Source organism: Bison bison, unplaced genomic scaffold (genome assembly GCF_000754665.1).
Source record: "Bison bison bison isolate TAMUID 2011002044 unplaced genomic scaffold, Bison_UMD1.0 scf7180017864038, whole genome shotgun sequence".
In the NCBI taxonomy this organism is placed as follows: domain Eukaryota; kingdom Metazoa; phylum Chordata; class Mammalia; order Artiodactyla; family Bovidae; genus Bison; species Bison bison.
In genome coordinates this window covers 4,594,119-4,615,481 of record NW_011494610.1, presented here as the reverse complement: position 1 = coordinate 4,615,481, position 21,363 = coordinate 4,594,119, and the positions used below count along the sequence as shown (strand labels likewise).

Sequence of the window (21,363 nt, the reverse complement as noted above, 5' to 3'; positions counted from 1 at the left end):
TCTCCCGACCCCCACCCCAAACGAGCCCCTCACGCACACCCCCAATCCCTGGGACGAGCCTTCTGCCGGGTCTCCCCACCTTTAGCTGGGGGAGGGGGGACAGGTTGGGGGGGCGGGGAGCATGCAGGGCACGAAGTGAAAGTCTTTGCCTCCCCTGTGCGGTCCTTCCTCCCCAACATGCCAGCTCCTTTCTATCCTGACCACGGAGTCCTCCACTACCCCCTTTTCTCAATCGCAGCTGCCTGGTCAGCACGACCTCTTGCGAGCATTCTGAGCCCCAACTTTGCAATAAGATGGTGAAAAATGGAAATCCAGAAAGCTGCGAGTTTGGTTTGGGTTTTTTGTTTTTTTAGTGCAATGAATGGGAATAGTTCTTTGAGCACCCATTTATTCACATCTTCTCTTCCTCTGGACTGCCTCCCTGCCCTCCCCTCCCCCCCAAATCTGGATGCCTGTCTGCTGGAAAAGGCGCGATTACCTCTCTTCCTCTTCTGCCCAAGTCCAAGCGCTAAGACCTAATATTCTTTTCAGCCACACACATACCACACTGAGTCTTCTTGATGTTCTTGCATTCCCCCGTTCCTCTGGACAGTTCTTGCCATAACCCCATTTCTCAGACAAAGGCTTAGGAGGGAAAAAGAACCAAACTGTTTCCTGTGTTTGCCATTTTAATGCTGTCCATCCCCACAGACCCAAGCCCTTTCCCTCATGCTTCTTGTGCCAATGTCTTGAACCTTCAAAACGAAAGGGGAAAAAAAAATCTCCTGGGTAGCTTGATAGAGTTTCTTTATAAATCTGCATTGTTGCTTCTGGTTTATGGCCATGAAGAAAATACCAGCCCCCACCCAAAATGCACCGCAGCCAAGTCGGCTAAAGGCGATGAGTGTTGGAGTCAGTAGGGGGCGCATTCCCTGCACTGGGTAAGGCTGCAGAGGGGGGAAGGGCCCCAGAGCTAGAGCAGGATGAGCTTCACAGCGCCTTCTACAGACCATGGGAAAATGGACCCAGCAAGACACTCTGACACTCTTAGTTGGTGAGCTGACAGCAACATGGTGAAGGATCAAGTGAGTCAAGAGCAGTGATTTTATTTCTATTAAAGAATCCACCCTGCAGTTTAGAAGTTTTCTCTTTTGACTTTTTCAAAGTGTTGACCCTTAGACAATCCACATTTGTTCTTGACGAATCACCTTGCCACATCTTGGTACACAGATTCCCCCTTCTCTGGAATTCTTCCGCCTTAAGCTTTGAATGTGTCACCATATCTTTCCAAGGTCAGATGGTAAAGGGAAAAGTTCAAAACCTGAGAGTAACAGGTTTGGGGGAGTATTGTTGATTTCATTCCTTCTTCATGGCCCCATGTCTTTTCAACTCTTTGAGAGTTCGAAATCCTTGAGGGATGTTAGATTTTAGTGGGGGAGTAATTTTCATAAGCATGTAGATGGGTGTCATGATTTGCAAAGCTTTGTTGGTAAACGTCAAGCCCATGTTGAGTTCTCCACTGTTAAACTCAACTGAGTTGATTGTAAAATTTTGCTTCTTTCCAACTTTGGACTTGAAATTGCCATTCATTATCCCAGTAGCCAACCGCCTTTGCAAAAGTGTTGACACCAGTCTTCTGTGAGCACCCACCTTCTTAGGGTGTGTTGATTTCTGTAGATTTTACTCCTCTTGTTATTTCCATAGGTGTGAGATGCACAATGCGAAACCTAGGCCCCAGCTTTTGCACCATGATGCGCAGGGTTGTACTTTTTGTACTGAACTGATAGGTGGCCTAGTGGTTATGCCCTGTCCTACCATTTTGAGGATCTGGACTCCGTTCCTGCCTTGCTCTTTGGACCACATTGTCAATTCACACCGGTGGGTATATTCATTTTGGAGGGTGGGAACTGCAGCAACAGGGAAGCCAGAGATTTCTTCCTCTTTGGTCACCACCAAAGCCAACACTTCCAAATTTCAGCCTAGCCACATTCCTCAAGGAACCAGTTAGAGCTGGTTGGTTAGAGCTGGTTGCTGACATGGGTTCTGAACAGAGAAATGACTTGTGGCTTGTTTAAGAGAAAATTTTAAAGTTGCTAATATTGTTTTAATGATTTTCATTCTGCACTCTTGTGTATAAAGTACCTTAAGTTTTCAATTGCTGTTATTTTGATGACCCAATCTCAAGAGTTGCTGAGCTTTTAGAAACCGTAAAGATTCTCTGATCAGAACAGGCCTTTCCATGAACATGTACTTGCTACCAAAGATTGGCAGTGTTTATTGACACTCGGGGTACTTTTAAGACCTTAATACAAGTGTTTTATAAAGATTCACCAAGGTAAATCTTTGGGAAAATAAATGTTGTAGTCTTTGAAACATATTTAACCAGTTGATGCTTAAGGGAGAATTTGCATTGGACATTTGCTACCAAGTAACATTTTGGTGAGTGAAAAGGAGGCAGCTTGGTTCAGGTATTCCATTAGAGACTTAACTATAATTGCTTTTATAATTTGTTTAGTAATTAGAAGAATCAGATATATAATCTAAATGGTATTACTTGTAATTTTTAAATACTGTATTTGTTAAGTAGATAAAATTTTGACCTGAATTTGTGTTTGATATAGAGTTGTACAACTTTTTAAATGACTAATTTGAATAAAGTTTCTTCTTTGAGGGTTATGTTGGAGGTGAAGTTTGTGAAGGTGTTGCTGTTTGATTGAGTAAATTACGCATAAGATACAATGTTAACTGATGTCCTTAGTGGTAATAGCCATTTTCCCCCTACAGGAAAACTTGCTGTGAGCTCTTAAAAAGCATAAATTCTGCAATTTCAAAGGTTTCCTGATTTTGGCGTTCAAAAAAAAAGGTGAAACAGTTGGCCTTGAAGGGCTGAAATTTAGGTAAACTGTGAGGGTTTATTAAAAAGCCTCAATTAACTAGAGGGTGGGGAATGGGTATTCTATTTAATTGAACTTTAGGTAAATATTCCTTTGTCTTCGGCCCATTTTGAAAATTTCCTAACACTGCCTTACTAGAGACTGCTTTACTTTGAACTAACTCAATCTTTGGTTTTTGGTTCTTAAAGTCTCTGTGTAGGAAATAGAGGAAGTTGGACTGAATCTCTAAAGATCCTTGGTCCTCCTTATTCTGAAAGTCATTGGTTTTAAACATACCTGTTATGAATTTGTTTTACTTCAGTTTGTCTTTTTTTCCTTAAACCGGAGTGCAGGAAAAGTTATAATACTGTTTATGTTAAGAATAGAATGCCACCAAGTTGGATAGATTAAATGGCAAGTAAGTTCTAGATTATTATTATTTTGATGACCCCGTCTCAAGAGTTGCTAAGCTTCTAAAAACCTGAAACATTCTCTGATCAGAACAAACCTTTCCATGAATGTGTACTTGTTTGCAAATAATCAATAGGCTTTTATCAAATAAAAATGGCTTTTGATTTTATTAGTGACATACACTCCTACATGTGTTTATTATTTGTATTTGATTGCTAGAAGTATAATTACATTAGGTGCATTATATATTGAAGTGTAACTACTGGTAAGTTTTAGAAAATATTAAAAGTAGTTTTTAGTATTTAAGTAGCAATCTGGTGGTTAATGTACACATTCTGACTGCACATTTAATTGTGAAAAATACAGTTTAATAAGGAAGATAGGGCTTTTCTGTTATAAAGGAACAAGTAGGGATCCCTCCTTGGGTAGGGGAAAAATAAAAAGAATACTTGAGAATTTATTCTGAAAGTAGTATTTTTTCTTTTGAGAACCATGCGTAAATAACAAAATGCATAAGTTGTCGTAGACCTTGGCAGATTGATTTTCTTAATAGATGGGTGGATATATATACACACACACACACACACACACATTATACTTTTTTAGTGTTGAAATGATATATACAAATAAAATACAGATAAAAGGTCCGAATATCAGACGTAATGTTTAAAAACAATATATTTAAGTGTACAGGGGGAGAAAATCAATTAAATGTCAGGGTGTTTTTTTTTTTTTTTTTTAATCTGTTTAAATCTTAAACTTTTCTTTTAATGTGAAAATACAAAAATTTAATTCTTGTTTTATAAGATTAGAAACTAATTCATAGCTTACATCAAGATGCTCAAGTACTGTTATGTAATAAACTACTTGTTCAACCTAGACTTCCAAAGGACTTTCACTTTTAAAAAACCTCATAGAGTCTGTTATATCTTCAGAAGGTGAAATATTTTCCATGAGAGTGTAATTTTCATTTATTTGCCTAAGAGGCATGAACATGAAGAGAAATGTTACTGTGTATTAATTATAATTAAATTCACAGACCTTGATGTGTTGCTAGCATCATGTAAACTTCGAAAGGTTTTCCTCCCCTGGTTCTATAAGAACTTGCAGCGTTAAGTCTGGAGTGAATGCCAGGTTTTGCTGATGTGCATCTCTGTTGGTTACACGGTTTGTGTTGTTAGTTTGGAAACTTGGTGTTTGAACCTGGTGTGAGCCAAACCCCACACTAATTAAGTGAATTGATATTTTGAACGTCGAGGCTGTTTCTTGTTTACACATTGGCACCTTCCACCTGGATTGCTGAGTGGCCACCGCTCCACGTGACTGTATTTTTCTGTTTGTTTGCCTGATTCAGTTCATTGGAAAGTGAGGGGATGGAGGATAGGGTTCCCTCAGTCTCTTAGGGTCTCAGTACCCCTTATACCTTTGTTTTGATCACAACCTGTCTTTGATAATCTGCCAGTTGAGGGGTCGGTGGAAATGAGAATTCATCCTCTGCTTCACTGGAAGGAGAAGGCTCTCTGTATATTAGCAGGCTTCTCAAACTGGGAGATACATATCTCTCTCTCACCTTGATTATGTAGGGATATGCTTGTATACAGGAAGTCACAGGTAAAATGTGAGCCAGCTATGTAAAGTGAGTTTTGATGAGGGGGTGCACATTTGTGTTCTAATAAGTGTAAAATGCAGAATTCTTTTCACTGTTACAGTCCTCAGTTACAATTGTTGTGTATGTGTTGTGTATGTGTTGTGTATCTCCTTGTATGTGTTCCTGTCCTCTGTCTTCAGATGCAGTCACAGGCCTCCTTGGTTTTATTGATCCCTAGCTTAGTTCCAAGACAGCAGCTAGAGAAATCTTGATTATCTCAAGAATTTTAGCAGTGTTCCAGAAATAAAGGCTTGAAAATTAAGGAGAAGAGCATGAAAGACTTTGAATAGAATTACCAGGGGAAGACCGCCCTGAACGTATGCCACAGTATAAGACTGCGTTGTAGCTAAAAACACGCACGGAATCTGTAAGAGACTCCTGCGTGGACCATCTCTTAGAATTAAAAGCAAATCCTTCCACATCCTAATTGCTTCTCCAGTAAGGGTGTAGATTGTAATTGAGTCTCTTAGCTTTGAGCTGTTTGTATGTCATTTCACATATGATTTGGTCAAAGCCTTTAATATTGGTATCATTTTCTTAGCACTTTATAAACCATTCTCAATTCTCTGAGGACTGTCCTTGTTTCACAAGTAGGGAAATCAAGGCACTGCGGTGTGCAGCAGTGAAGTGAGCTTTGGAATGTGTCCGGCCCGGCTCCCAGGCCTGTGTTTGGAGCACAGGCTTTTATAGTGCCCCTGTGAGCTGTTGGGCTAATGAGGGCCCAGATGAGTGCTTCGTAACTCCATAGTGATGTTGTGTGTTTGGATGTCAGCTAACACCCAAGGATCCCAGGTAGGCCGTGCAGTTAAAGCATCTGGCTGTACACTAGCTTCTTGATGAGTGAGAGTTGTGCCAGTGGTAGTTGAAGAAGTAGCAACTGTGTGAGGTTTGAAGTTGCCTGTATAAGGATCTGAAAGGAAAGTTTGTTTATGGTCTGTTGCTCTTCCCAGTGTTTTGTTTTAGGACAGTCTTGTTCCTTCTCTCCTCTGAGCAGTAATTTTTGCTTAGACAGATAATTGCTGTCTTTTGCCCTTCTGCCTTTTCTGTCTTTTTCTGAACCCTCTATGCTCCCACTTAAGAGCTTATGGAAACTTGAGCTTCCCTTGAAAATTTGTAAGGCTTTCCTTTTCTGGTGGGAGCTGGCAACAATTGAGGACCTGTATGAGTGGTCTCTTGAAACCTAATGTATCTGAAGAAACCTCTATCTAGAGGAAATGTGGTGGGATTTATTAAAATTTACATATTGTACATTTTAAGTCAGCAATTAATTCTTGCTCTGGTGAAGAAGACGAAGCGAGACTCGCTGTGTTCAAATGCAGGGAGTGCTTAAGAATCCTGGTTTGAGATAAGAAAAATAAAGCTTTTGTGGAAAGTGTAAGGATTGAGTCATCAAGTGGCAAAACCTGCTGTAAGAATAATGCTTTTGCTAAGCCTTGACTGTAGGAGATAGCTTAAGGTAATTCAAGAAAATTATGTATTTTGTTATTCAAGAATAGTAAGAAAAACATGTCCCATTACTATGGGGAAATTATTTTGACTAGTTTTGATAGAGCATGGAAAACTTACTAAGGAATTGAAGATAACTTACTTTCTATCTTAGGCTATTGAATGCACATTTATAAATGGACACATCTGGATGTCCTCTTAGACCTGCCTGTGAATTCATTTGATTTCCCTCTGTCACATCTCTGAAACCTGGTTGTCCATTGACAGCAAGCCGTTCCGAGGCTGTGCAGTTCCATGTAGGCGGCGTAGTGCTGGAGTCACTCACCACGGTGTGTCCCTGCCTTGCTGGGGCGCCTATTAAAATGGAGGAAATGTGGAAATGCTTCCCATCTCACACCCTCCCTGAAGCTAGATTGGGATGTAAGACATGTTCTCAGTCATTTTCTCTAGGGTTCTTGTCTGAAATCTGAATACTCAAAAGTGACAGTTTCTAGTTGTAGGCACTAGTCTTTTTGCCTGAAAGCCTTTTAACAGGAGTAACCCAAATTTTATATTATAAGTACACATGTACTTTATAAGCAAATTCTAGATCACACCTGTGTATTTCTGAGTCACCTAGGTTTATTTTGGGTACTTGTGGATGCTCTATTGCATTAACTATTATAAGTGCCACAGAACTTGTGAAGTTAATATGCGGACTCTAACATAAATGGCTCACAGTGATGTATAGAAACACTAATCTGTGTAAGTATAAATGCACATTATAATGCATTCAGGAACATGTATGGCAACCACATCTGATTCTCAGTTATAACAATAGTCTGTGCTTTTTAAAAGACTATATCCTGGTATGAACTCATAATTTGCAAACGTATTGCTGTAGCTTCTGATCTAGTTTAACGTAATAACTGCTCTAAGCATTAATTGGCTTCATCTTGATTCTTCTGACATTTGAACAGTGAAATGGTGTTATACTGGTTATGGCCTAGGAAACAGACCTCCAGAGGTTAAGTAACATTTTTAGAGTCACAAACCTAGTAAGCCGCAGAGCAAGGATTTAAACAGATCTCTAGATCTGTCGAGCTCTAGAGCTGTACTTTTCACTATGTTGTACCGTCTTTTCTAGCAGGGCAAGAAAAGTACTTGTACTATGTCGCCCTACTTATTGTATTACAGAAGTTTAAAGGTATGAAGGGCAGAGATTTTTTACACGTGGCTGATAGGAAGCTGAATTTTTGTCCATAAAACCAATATAGTCTTGCTGGAAAACAAATTTTGAGGTCGGCTGTAGTTTTACGCTTCAACTTTTTACCTCTGTCCTCCTGCCATCACTTCTGTATATTGTTACCTCACACCTAAGGCTTTGGCTGTTTGCAGACTGTCCAGACGGAGCAGGCAGCTCTGCAGTGTGTGCGCTCCCTCAGATCTCAGAAGCTCAGGGAGCAGCCGCGCAGTAAATGCAGGTTTTTCTCTGAGCACGGTGGCCACAGTGCAGGAGTTTCTTCCACCCTCTCCTGACCACCCCTGCCGAGAATGAACTGTCCCTCTTAGCCTCAGAACGTTTAATCTGTGACGCATCTGAACGCATTTCTTTTTTCCATATACGTGTGTGTGTGTGTGCATATAGGGAGTCAGCTCTGTAAGCCCTTTGTAGACAGGGACTGTTGGTTCATTCTGCGCTTACTGAGTACATGCCATGTGCCAGCCACTGACGAGCGTGTTGAAACTTTGTGAGTCACAATGTGATTATAGTTTTGGTGACTGACAATGCGGTGAACTAGGTGGTTTACTTCCCGTTAGATTCTGGTTCAGTACTGATGAACCACACCAACACTAAAGGAAACAGTACTTGTTTAAGCTGTTAAATTTTTCAGCATTCTGTTACCTTTGGAAAGGCTTCCTGTTTTGTTTTTCCTAGGGCCTCTCCTTTTGTCCAGTTCTATCCTGTAACTGTTTGAAAGAAACTTACGGTGATTTGAAAGTTTAATACATGAAAATTATGTGAAAATTTCTGTACTGCTTGCTGCTACCTGCTGTAGAATCATTTCAATTTTTTGCAAAATAAAAATATAATTGAACTTCTCATTAAAGTAACCCTACCTGGGTTAAACTGTTGGTTAAGACAGAGTGAATTTTACAATCTTGGACAAAAGTGATATAGTCCTCTGTTCCTGGTCTCTTGGAGTGAAGCAGTTTTGCCAGGAAAGTGGACTCTCTACTAAGGTTTATCTTTTTAAGTACTTAACAGTTTGGAGGCCATTCATGTATTACCAGAGAAGCGCTCATTTAATATAGTCCAAAATGGTCTAGAAATTTGTAAAGGCCTTCAGAGTTCTTTTATTACATCCAGGACTTGCTCTAAAGGATCTATCCTGTTCAAAGGAAACTTTAAACAGTCTTAACAGATACTTAATAACAGCCTTATCTGCTTCTGTATTCACTACTTTTGTCTTGTATTTTTCTGATAGTCACTTTTTTTTTTAACTTGAATTGTGGTAAAATATACAGGACATAAAATCGATGCATCACGTTAACCAGCCACTTTCAAGTGTACAGTTCTGTGCCGTTAAGTACACTCAGATTATTGTGCAGCAGTTACCACCATCCATCTCCAGAACTTTTACATCTTGCAAAGTGCAAACTCTGTCCCTGTTAAACAGTAAATCCTCACTCTCCCCTCCCTGCCAGTCCTCGGCAGCCACCTTCTACTTTCTATCTCTGTGAATTTCACTACTCTTGGTGTCTCAAGTGAGTGGAATCATGGAATATTTGTCTTTTGTGACAGGTTTATTTTGCTTAGCATAATATCTTTGAGGTTTTTCCAGGTTTCCAGTAGCTACTTTTTAAAAAATAAAAAGTGAAATGAATAATTTTCAATCCAGCATATCCAAAGTATTGTCATTTCAACATGCAGTCTATTTTTGGAAGGTTATTTATGAGATACTTTGCATTTTTTTTCATACTAAGCATTGGAAATCTCAAATATATGTTATGCTTAAAAGCAAATCTAGATGGGTAAAGAAGATATATTAATTGCCAAAAAGTGCATGGAAAGCTGCTCAACATCGCTAATCTTTAGGGAAAAGCAAATTTAAATTATGATGAAAGTAATAACCTCACACCCATTAAGATGCTTACTGTCAAAAAGAGAAAAACAAGTGTTGGTGAGGAGGTGAAGAAATTGGAACCTGTACACTTGGGAGTGTAAATGGCAGAGCCACAGGGTTACCACGTGATGTAGCAACACACACGTTTGTCTGTGAGAGCTGCTTGTACACCCATGTTCCCAGCAGTGTTATTCAGAGTAGCTGAAAGAGCAAGTGTCCACCAGCAGGTGAATGGATAAATGTGATGCCTACATAGCATGGAATGTTGTCCAGCCTGAAAGGGAAAGAAGATCTGATGTGATGCTACAGCTGGGTAAACCTTACAGGCATTTATGCTGAGTAGAATAAGTAGTCACAAAAGGACAGGTATTTATTATTCCACTTCTGTGAAGTACTTCGAGTGGTCAGAATCATAGAGGCCACCAGCGTGGTGGTTGCCAGGTGCATATGGGAGGGGAGAGATGGAGCGTTGCTCTTTGATGCAGATGGAGTTTCGGTTCTGCAAGGTGAAGGAGTTGTGGAGATGGATAGTGGTGATGGTAGTGTGGCGGAAGTTTAAAGCATCTCAGCTCAGTTCAGACTAGCCTCATTTTAAGTGCATAGGAGCCGTGTGTGGCTAGTATCTGCTATATTGGAATGCATAATTCTTAAAAATTAATTTAGAAAATTTTCAAGCAATATGGGTTTTCTTGCTGTGTGAGTAAATGCTGAATAAAATACATTGATTCCCTTTTTGTGTGTGTGTGTTGTTGTTGTTTTAAGAAAAATTATGCATGCATAAAATCTGGAAGGATAAGTATACCCCAGTATTTACTGTTGTCTTGTCTTTGGGTAAAATTATTTGTGTTCGTCACCTTATCTACATTTTGTAATCTTAGGCCTGTTAACAGCTTAAAATATTTTTTGTATTTCATACAGTTCACCCATTTAAAGTATATGATTCAGTGTTTTCTAGTATATTCAGAGTTGTGCAGCTATCACCACAATTAATTTTTAAATATTTTCTTCACCCCACCAAGACCCTAGTTAGTACCCAGTAGCAGGCACCTTCTATTCCCTCCCTGCCCCCACAACTCCTCCAACCTTAGGCAACTTTAATCTCCTGTCTCTGAGATTTGCCTTTTCTAGATACTTCATGTAAATGGAATCATACAATAAGTGGCCATTTGTGACTTTTCATTTGGCATGGTATTTTCAGGGTTCATTGTATTGAGCATATATCAGCATTTCACTCCTTTTTATGGCTAAATCATATCCCATTGTATCGATATTACCACATTTTACTTAACCATTTATCAGTTGATGGAGATTTGGGTTGATTCTCCTTCTTGGATATTACGAATAATGTGGAGAACATGTGTGTGCAAGCTTTTGCCTGGACATGTGTTTTCATTTCTCAGTTGCCTTTGTAACAGTAATGAACAGGATTTGGCAGGGGAAAGGAACCTGAGCTTTAGAGGCAGTTGAGAGCAGACTAGTCCCCCGCCTGCCCTTGCCCTTAGAGAAAGAAAAAAGATGGCTAAAGCCTCTGCTTTTTCTAGGCAGTTCTCAGAACACTCTTTCAGCATGATAATGGTTAACTGGTTCATTATCATAAGGGAGACCTAGAATATACATCTGGCTTTTTAAAAGCTATTTTATTTAAGGATTCTAAGATTGTGGTTCTCATTTTGCAAGATGCTGCCATTACAACTTGGATAGAAAGCTGTCTCTCAGATGTGACCATCTAGTAACTGTCGGCATCCATAGTGATGTTTAAAGCACTGTAGGGCAAGTGGTCTCAGTCAGAGCTGAGTTCATGTCTCACTTCTTTGAAGGTAATGGGACCATCTGATCTGAGATGTATGTATGCATTCTTAATCTTATATCTCTGTTTGAGCTGGTTTGACTGAATTATTTATGGTTATTTCATCCTTGGATATTAAAGTCTTGACACTTTCAGATGTGTGTATATCATAGGCATTGTTTACTTTTAATTAATGTCAGTGATCAGAGCTTCCTCTGCATGGATAATAGGAAGAACACTGCATCCTAGGTCTGAAGATGACCTTGAGACCCAGCTCTGTGAGTGACACGCTCGTTGCCCTTAAGCCGGGTGCTTCTCAGTTGCTTCTCTGTAAAACAAGAAGAGTTTAGATTAAGTAAAACCCTAGATTCTTCTCAGTGATTCAGAGTGCTGCATTTTCATAATTGATTTCAGTTGATACTATGATTTGAAATATGAATCTTAATCTTTTGTCCTTCTTAAGGCCTGTACGTCCATGCCCCTTCAATGAGAAGATGCCTAAAGATTGTTGATAGTTATTTCTTTTGTAACCAGACACGTATTCAGAATAGAGTATCTTTTTCTCATCAGCTAAACCAGCTAATGCTGAAAACGATGGCACATGATGCCAAAATGAAAAAGGCTGTTTGTAGTCGTGTGTGTGAAGTGAATGCAGCCAATACAGATGCACCTTTTAGGAGCATTAGTTTAAAAATCATATTGAGAACTATGGAAGCATTGTCCCTCTTGGCCTGATCATGTCACGCCTGAAGTAACCATGTTTTAACAGGGCACCAGAGATTGGCCAGCTGGAGCCCATTTGCTGGGGACTGGCTGAGGTGAGGAGGGAAGGAGCTGTGAGAAGCACTGAGCGTGGGAGCTTGGAGAGGGGGCTCCTGGGAGGGGAGCAGGGAGGGGTGAACACCTGGAAAGGCTGTTGGGCAGCTCAGTGTTTAGACTTACGCAGCTGAACCGAGAGTCCTGGGCTGCTTTCAGAGCGTGTCGAGTAAACTCGTGAACACAACTGTTCCGCGCGGGACAAGCTGCCTGGTGGAGTTTGTGCTTCGCTCACACTAAGCAGTCAGGCAGACAGTCTCTTAGAGCAGAGCTGTGTGTGGGAGAGAGTCACACACTGTTTATAGAGAGGGGACAGAAGTGTCCCTGTGATAAAACATTTCTGTACAGGATGCTGTATCTAGAGAATACAGACATTTTGCCTTGCATAAATACAGTCTACCTACCAGAGAAATAGGAAAACTTAGTTATAAGGGGTTTAATAACTGATTTGGTTAAAAACTTGAAAATGTTTTTTTAATTGGGTTTCTTTTATTATCAAACTGAAAGAATAGTGGGAAAAATTCAGTTAGTAGTTAAGAACAGAAGAAAAATTAGTTACATTTCCTATTTGCTTCTTGTCTTTATTAACAGTGTTCTAATATGATTATCCTAAGCAACATAATTGATGTTTAGTATTTAAATTTACCTTTGGTGCAAGTGTATCTTCATTGGCGAAGTAGTTTCTTTTTCTGATCCCTCTGGGCTTTCCAAATTCCTTGGCACTACTGAACATTTTCTGGTGAAAAGGAGACTGAACTTTCTTTTATGCTGCACAGTTTTATCCACTAATCCAGAGTAGCATTCTATTCCTGGATAGTCAGTTACTTGTTTTGTTGTGTTTGAGATTGAGGAAGAGAGGAAAAGGAGGAGACCCAGCTGCCTTTTATGTGAAGAGCCTGTGGCATCTGGAAGGTCTTTTGCCCACAGTTATAGGAAATTGAAAGATAAGCTGCTTCTGTTCGGGTCTGTGTTTTAGGAAAAGATTGAGTGGGGTGATTGCTTCCAGACTGGATGTAGGCTCTACACTCCCGATGTGTTCACTCATCAGAGGGTTGTTCTAGAAAGGCTTTACAAGGTTCATTTCCTTAAAATACAAATGTATAAACCTTTTTACATCTGGCTTAATTTAAATGTAGGGCTAGTGACAACCTGAAAAGCATGTAAGGTGTCTATGTTCACCACTTGGGATCCCAGAATAGTCAGGAAAGATAAACACTTACTGGTTATAAAAAGAAAGTGTTTTATAGTGACCACACTTTTACTCAGTGAGTGATATTTATAGTATTAAATATGTTGCTGAGGGGTGACAGAAATATGGAAATGAAGTTTTCCTTCTGCCTGAGTAGTTTTTAACTTAACAGGTCCAAAATGTTTCCACAAAGACATCACACACATATTTTTAAGTGCCATCATGGGTAGCAGTGGAGTACCTGATGCTTTAATTCTCTTCCTGTTTCTCTTCAAATGCCTACGCCTCTTAGAAAAGAGCATAACTTTAAATATTATTTAGTTAGATCAGTGGTTTAAAGAAATTTCAAATACTGACTTAAAAACCCCAGTTTGGGTTATATAAATACTTGTACCAACATTAAGTGGAATATTGTTTTAAGTATTTAGGATCTGAATTTCTTACATATTAATTTGGGTTGATGATGTACCAGAACTGAAATTGTTTATACTGTAGTATATTTGAATGTAGTATATATTGTAGTATGTATTTGAATGTCTTCCTGATTTTTTTTATTGACTTAGAATATATCGCTGCCTTTTTTTTTTTTCTTCACTAGTAATGGCATCATTTCTGGCCTTTGATTCTCCCCAACTCCTTACCAAAAAGATGTTTCCAGAGAGGTGTTTTTGTTTTTGTTTTTGTTTTTAACAGCTTTAATGTAGAAATGTTTAGAAAACAGAGGAGTATAAACTGTGTCCTAATTCTTAAGCTTACTGTGGGCTTCCTGTAACTGTATTCTGATAAGACTGTAATTTTATTCAGGGGAGATTTTCAGTAAACCACTGGAATTCTGCTCTAGCCATCAGATTTAATGCTTTGGGTGACCTTGGCATAAATTTGCATATTGAGCTTAGTTTAGACAAGTTACTGTTTCAATGAGAGACTTGGAGAACTTTTCCTTCTTCCTCTTTCTATCAACCTGAGCCCCTCTCTCCATTTTTTTATCCTTTTCATATTTCAAGTAAGATTTCTTTTTTTTTCTTTTTTTTTTTTTAATTTGGCGCCCTGGATCTTGGTTGCAGCACACAGAATCTTTGATCTTAGTTGTGGCATGTGGGATCTAGTTCCCTGACCAGGAATCGAACCCAGGCTCTCTGCATTGGGAGTGAGGAGTCTTAGCCACTGGACCACCAGGGAAGTCCCCAAGTAAGATTTCTTTAAAAACAAGGATTTCATCTCTTTAAGGTCAGGTGGGGGCAGTGGAAACCACTGGTTTAGACTAAGCAACTTATGTTCAGGTTTTACCAAAAACCTGGTCTGGTCTGCCTCTCAATAGTGTTAGAAATGCTTTTCTCCATGAAAATTGTAGGTTTGCATTCACTAGTATAACTGATATAGTACTTGTCATTCTAGCGTATGTTCAGATTTCACTTCCTACATAAAGTATCAGAGTTATGCCTGCAGGTGCTGGAAACCAGGACACACTACTGTATTTACTTCTGTATTTGCTGGCCTGTTAAATTAGCACCATATATTTTTATTAGCAACTTGAAACATGTAAGAATGCACATAAAAATATGAAGAATTTGTATACTGGAAAATGCTGTACTAGATCCATACTTGCAGTTATTTAAAATATAATCTGTAGAAGTTTGATTTGGAGGTTGGTTTTTTTTTCTTTCCTGACTCAATTATGTATGGCTAGTCAAAGGTTTCGGAGAAGGCAGTGGCGCCCCACTCCAGTACTCTTGCCTGGAAGATCCCATGGAAGGACGAGCCTGGTGGGCTGCAGTCCATGAGGTCGCTAAGAGTCGGACACAACTGAGCGACTTCACTTTCACTTTTCACTTTCATGCATTGGAGAAGGAAATGGCAACCCATTCCAGTGTTCTTGCCTGGAGAATCCCAGGGACGAGGGAGCCTGGTGGGCTGCCGTCTATGGGGTCACACAGAGTCAGACATGACAGAAGCGACTTAGCAGCAGCAGCAGCAGACAAAGGTTTAATATTGGGTTTCATGGGGGTTCTTTTTGTTTTGTTTTTACTTTGATGGTGCAATTATAAATGCTTTTCTTCTAAAAACAGGGACAAAATGATGCTGTCCTTGATATGGTGTCTTTGCTGAGGGACTGCAGTGTACAGACAAGCCCTGCTGTCTGTTGGTCCTACACATCTTGCCTTCAGCCTCCTGAACTAGCACTGTCGTCTGTTGGGCTCCTCTCCGTGTTCTTGGCCCAGATGAGCCTGAGTGCAGCCCCTGACAAGGTTTAAGCCTCCTGGCAGAGCTCGTTTCTGAAACGATGGTTATTGTGTTTGTCAGTTAATGACCTCTTTGCCTAAATAAAGTTCACAGTCATTGATGTGTCATGATCCTTCTGTCAAGATTTGACCTGTAGATACTTTCTCGTGAGGCAGGCTCTTTCTGCTTTTACTTACCTCTTTGTAGTTGGTGTGAAGGAGTATTTTTGCTTTTGAGATAAGAGGTTCATGCATTTGATCAGTCTTATGTATAGTTAGAATTCATATGGTTTTAAATCATCTGTACCCTATGGCCTCAGATCACATATTTTCATTTCAATCATCTGACTCTTGCTTTCTGAGGAAGGAGTTATTTCTGAGAGGGAATATGGCCGGGATTATTAGTAAAACTTTAGTGTTTTGGCCCTAATCAGTAGGTATGGGTATATTTTGCAGAGATTGATAAGAAGGAATATGGCTGAAATATTCAGTAGTGAATTTAAATCATTCTCAAAAATTGAAGATTTAAGTGTAGTTCATCAGATGGCATATGCTTAACCAAAATTCACTTCAGTTAATAAAAGACTTAGTAATGTTAACTCCATTATTAATGAGTTTGAACTTTTCCCAAAATCTTTTAGAATTTACCAGGTGTTTTACTCTTCCTATAAAGTGTTTTTGTTTTTAATTAATGAAACCAGGGCCCGATGCCTCTTTCAGAATAATTGTATCTTCCTGACAAATTCCTACTACTCCCAGTTCACGAATGTAATTATTTTGCATAAAATTCCCAATCTTCCCTCTTACTTACTTCCTCTTCTGTTTCCCACTACCAAAACTTTTGGTTGCAAGCACCATGAACTAAAACTTAAGCAAAAGTGATGATATGCTTGTACTTGTTTATGAAAAGTTTGGGGGAGGAATGGTGAAATCAAGAGGACTGTCTTTCGGGCACAGCTGGATTGAGGATCTAGCAGCAGCAGCAGCAGCGGGAAAGTTTTCTGTTCTGTGCTTTTCTCATGCTCACTGTTAGCCCTGTTTGGGGCACATGTCAAAGTCTGTACTTAATCAGAATCTTCAGAGAGAGAACACTAATTGGTTAACCAGAGTCATATACTCTCTGCTCTGGCGGTTCCAAGAGGAAGCTGGACAGGGAGGGGAACGAGTGTCTCCTTTACTCCAGTGACCCAGTGCCTGCTGTATACCCGAGAAGCAAGATGGGCTGTTGAAGGGGAAGAACTGTATCCTGTTCAGCTCTCTATATTTAGCACATTAATGGATAAAGTGCTCCAAATGATTGATGAACCGATGAACAGTGGTTTCATTCTATTAAATTGGATATTTTCCCCTTTTTTATGCTGTGAGCCCAGAAGTGTATGGTTTGGCTAAAGGAAGCTTTCCTTAGTATTCGGATAGTGGTGCTGACCTGCTGAAAGTGGCCATTCTGATAGCCAAGGAGGCTCATGAGAATGGTTAGCCACTTGGGGGCAAATCTGGAGAGCATGCCCATCCCTCTGTACTCCTTTCAGTGCCCACCTCTAGACAGTTTGATGTTATCGTAAGACACCTTCCTCCCTAAGAACAATGATGGTGAATATTTTCAGGTCTGTTCAGAAGTGAGGAGTTCCCCTTAACCTCAGGCAGTCAACTGCCTATTTACTCTGTCCTTCTCCCTTCCCAGTTAAGAACAGAATAAATAGGAAGGTGTGGGCCCTTTGATTCAGTTTCTGATTCAAAAGGCTTTTAAGGGGTGAAGCAGAGGCCAGTGTCTTTTAAATGTTTTTAAACAAGAATCAAATAGATAACATCAATGAACCCCAAAGGAAGCTGTTGATTTGAAGTTGTTTCTTAACAGCAAGCAATGAGCTGGGAAAAAAATAAAAAAACATAGGGCCCTTGAGTTCTTTTTCTAATCACCCATAATAATTCTAACATTAGCTGATAGAGGTTGTTGGAGACTTTCTTTCAAGGAATCTTTGGCTTGTTGTCGGCATAGAAAAACTGAAGAAATACACACAGGAAATGGAAGATAGGAGTAGGAGGGAGCCTTCTTCACTCATTGTATTTCTATACCATGTACCTGCTTTATATCTGAAAAAAGTGTTTTATTCAGTAAGTGAAAAGCTAGAGGAAGTTTTAATTGTTTTTGAGGGTGCTAACACACATGAATGTGTTATTCTAGCTCCAGATGGACAAAATTTTGGAGATGGTCTCCGTGAAGGGTACCTTCATCCAGGGAAAGGGGCAAATGATAGAATTCCCAAGATGATCAGAAATGTCAGAAACCTGCTTATGAAGACAGTTACCATCTTAACCGAGAATATTTTTCATCTTTCAATGTAAACTTTAACTTGGATTCCTCCTAGCTAATTGTAGAATAACCATTTTCTGTACAGCATTTTCCAGTAAGCAGTGTCATTATTTATAAGACTGTTTCATTCAACTCAAGTAAACTGAAGAAATTTACTTTATGGCTGAAATAATCATCTTTTATATGTAAGATTTTGTAGCTAAGCTCCCTTATGAGCATATTCTAACTTTTTCACAGCTGTAGGTAGATAACATTGGGTACCATGGAGCAGTGAGGTGTGCCTCACTCGGAAGTCTTACACCAACTTTGTTAGCTGTTGTGGGGCAGGCACTTAGAACACCGGTGTTCTCCGTAGGAAATGGGGTTTTCTTTCATCCTGAGCTGCAGTTTGACTCCCCAGGATGTTTTCTGTGTGTGGTGGCATTTCCAAATCTTTCTATATTTGTTTTACTAAGATGTTGAGCTGCTTTTCCAGGAGGCAGGGAAAACCAGAAAGGGCTGTCTTTGGGTCACATCTCTGCTCTGAAGTGGAATGGGATTAACATGGAAGTTCCAGAAGAATTGGATTTGGGCCCATGGAGAGTTTATGAAATGAATGGAGAAATAAGATGTCTCTTCTCAGAATTCATTGTGATGCTTGGTCTCTTCAGAATTAGCCTAGAACACCTCCTTTATTTCTGAAACACTTTTCTGTCAGGTGGTTTTCTCTAAATGACCTAGTTTGTGGGAACCTTTTTTTTTTTCTTTTCTTTTTAATCAGTTTATTAAGCAACAGATTTTTTGAATCAAAAAGATGGTTCAAAACAATTTAGCAGTAAAATTTCCATAAGGGATAGTGAATTTGGCCTTTAATGCAAATCAGTTTGCACCAGAACTGACTTCCCTGTCTGTTGGCTAAAATACTGGGCAGAATGAGATGCAGAGTGTGCAGAGGACGCCAGAGCCATGCTTTATGACTAACTAGGGTTCCATCGTGAGGACGTTTGTCTCAGTGAGCTGCATGCTGCTTTTGGCCTCAGGTATACCAAGTTCTGGTAATATATCCAGATTTAGGATTTCTGGAAGTTGCTGGGGTTTTTGGTAAGATTCATTTTCCCCCTCATTTTTCATAGTTAATATTGATTTCTAGAATAGTAGTGCAGTAACTTATCTTACCACAGTTGAATTAGTTGACTTTATGATCGTGGTTTACAAACGGTGGTGGTATGAGAGTGACAGCCTTAATGATTAGAAAGCCAGATTTGCATGTACTGAACTTTAAATCCTAATGTATTGGCTTTTGTTTCTGCCTGGTTTTGGTCTTTAGAGTTATAGCCTGTAAATTTTATTTAGATTATTAAGTCAATGATAAATTTTTACCCTGCTGTGTAGGGAACATTCATGGTCACTTTGCAAGCCATACAAATTATCAGTTGCCCAAGTTTTATCTTATTTTCTTAACCATTGTTTTTAAGGAACTTGGAAAAGTGGATCTAAATTTCTGCTTTTATGTATTGGGTCATTTAAATAATTTTTCAGTTCCCTCATATTTCAGTTCCCTCAGAAGCTTTTCCTTTCTCAGAAGGATCCCCTGATTCTGTCAGTTAACCGTTTGTTCTGACGCCTAGTGCGGGCTGTCCCCGTCTCTGCACTGACTCCACGGCACGAGAGCGCCTTTGTCCAGGAGTGGTGCCGACTGTGGGGCGGGATACACGGCCATCCATGCCTAGTTTGGGTAGTGTGCAGAAACTCCCAGTCCCGTCACAATCTGCAGGATAGTTCCCAGGCAACACAAACTTACTTTCTCTGGCACTCAAGATTAGGTGGTAATGACACTGAAATGGTGAACATTTTTCTGTTTTCAGAGGTTCAACATCACAAGGAGAAAAACATTCACATTTGATTTTAAAGTAATCGGTTGGGATATAATCCTAATTCTCAACTTTAAATATTTCATCCCAAACTGGTTTTTTAAAGGTCTGATCAGAACTCTGCCTCACTGGATTCATGTCATCTACAGCATAAAATGTCCTGTTAGAGGTAGAGAAGGTCAGGCTGTGCTTCCTTTAAGGGTTCAGAACATACTGGATAAGGATATCTACTCACCTTTTTTTGTCATACTGGGCCAGGGTTTATGATCCTACCATCAGTGGAATTAGTAAATATTGCAAGTTGCTCGTGTTTTGACTTGACTTAAATTTTTTTTTCCAATAGAAACTATGTTCCAACTTCCTGTCAACAATCTTGGCAGTTTAAGAAAAGCCCGGAAAACTGTGAAAAAAATACTTAGTGACATTGGGTTGGAATACTGTAAAGAACACATAGAAGTAAGTAGCATGCCGTTTTCTAATTTTCACACGACTCAGCTTCTGCTCCCTTACTTTGTGTCGGTGGCCAGGATCGTTCGTTTTTAGGTGCGATTCTGAAGTTTAACTGCAGCATTAGCTTTGCTAGAACTTTCTCAATTAGCCTAACTTGTTCCCTTCTCCCTAAAGTGGGCTTTTTCATCTTTGCGTCCTGAAGCAAAAGCAGTTACCACTGAGAACGTGCCACGTCGGACGTTTTCTACTAGGTGCTTTAAAATGGTCTCTAAATTCAAATCCTTTAAAACAGCCCCTAGGGGGGTATAGGAATTCTTCTCTCAGATACGCATGTGAAGAACCAGCAAAGGACTAGGTCCCCTCACAGCTGAGCATGTGGCAGGTCTGTCTGTGGGACTCCGGAGCCCGTTCTCCTTCCGATGTGCCTGAGTGTTTGGCCGGCCTCCTGATTGCTGAGGCGCAGTGCTTGGGAGCTCGTCGTCTCTTTCCTCGGGTTTGAGCGTTTGTAGGCCCTTTTGACCCATCGTAGACTATTGTCTTTCCCTCGGGAACAGTTTGCACTTTACAAACTGTTTTTCTCGCCTTTTATTCTGTGAGCTTTCTACCAGCCCTGTGGGATAACCAGTGCAGTGGTCTCCTCTTCTAGATCTCATTACTCTGATCTTGTGCTTAGTGGATCAGAAACCTCTGATTGGAAAGAAATGTTTAAAGCTGTTTTTCCCACTAGCCTTTTATGTTCCAGCTGGCCAGGGACTGTAACTACCTTGCCCATCTGTGTCTCCTCAGCACCTAGCACAGTGCTGGGCACGCAACAGGCACTTGGTAAATGTTGGGAAGAAATTGAAAGTGAAAAAGCAATTTCCTTCATGCAACAGGTTTTCTTTTCCTGGTTCCCTTACATACTCTAGGGGCATATCATGAAGACTAAAGCTTCTCAGAATTGGATTTCTCTAGCTATGTCATCCCCAGTGTGGAAGTTCACTCCACACCCTCTCCAATACTTCAGGTACAGGTAGATCTACCTGATGAAGTAGTCCATTTACTTCCCATGCAGTGGGGTAATCTTCACAAGAATAAATAGTGCAAATATTAAAGGTACTTTTCCTATCCTACATTTGATTTGTTCATCCCTATTACACCCACTACGTACTCTGGAATATATTTATGTATACTTGATATTCCACACTGAACTGTGAACCTTTTGGGAACAAGAGGAATTTTACCATAAAACTTAATATTCCTAGCTCAAGCTTGCGGGGGGGGGGGGGGGAAATTTTT

General features: G+C 39.9%; 1 protein-coding gene across 3 annotated transcripts in view; it reads left to right on the top strand.

The window, feature by feature from the left end:
• The first annotated feature begins 80 nt into the window (after positions 1–80).
• Positions 81–21,363, top strand: part of ADNP (activity-dependent neuroprotector homeobox) — a 29,603-nt gene continuing 8,320 nt past the window's right edge. The window contains exons 1-3 of one of the 3 annotated variants that reach the window (XM_010835100.1): positions 81–1,857; positions 2,764–2,876; positions 19,979–20,091. In XM_010835100.1, the coding sequence (XP_010833402.1) occupies positions 19,984–20,091 (108 nt within the window). In that variant the 5' untranslated portion in view covers positions 81–1,857; positions 2,764–2,876; positions 19,979–19,983. Of the gene's footprint in view, positions 2,877–19,978; positions 20,092–21,363 lie in introns of all 3 variants that reach the window. The other 2 variants (XM_010835099.1, XM_010835098.1) reach the window with 2 other exon arrangements.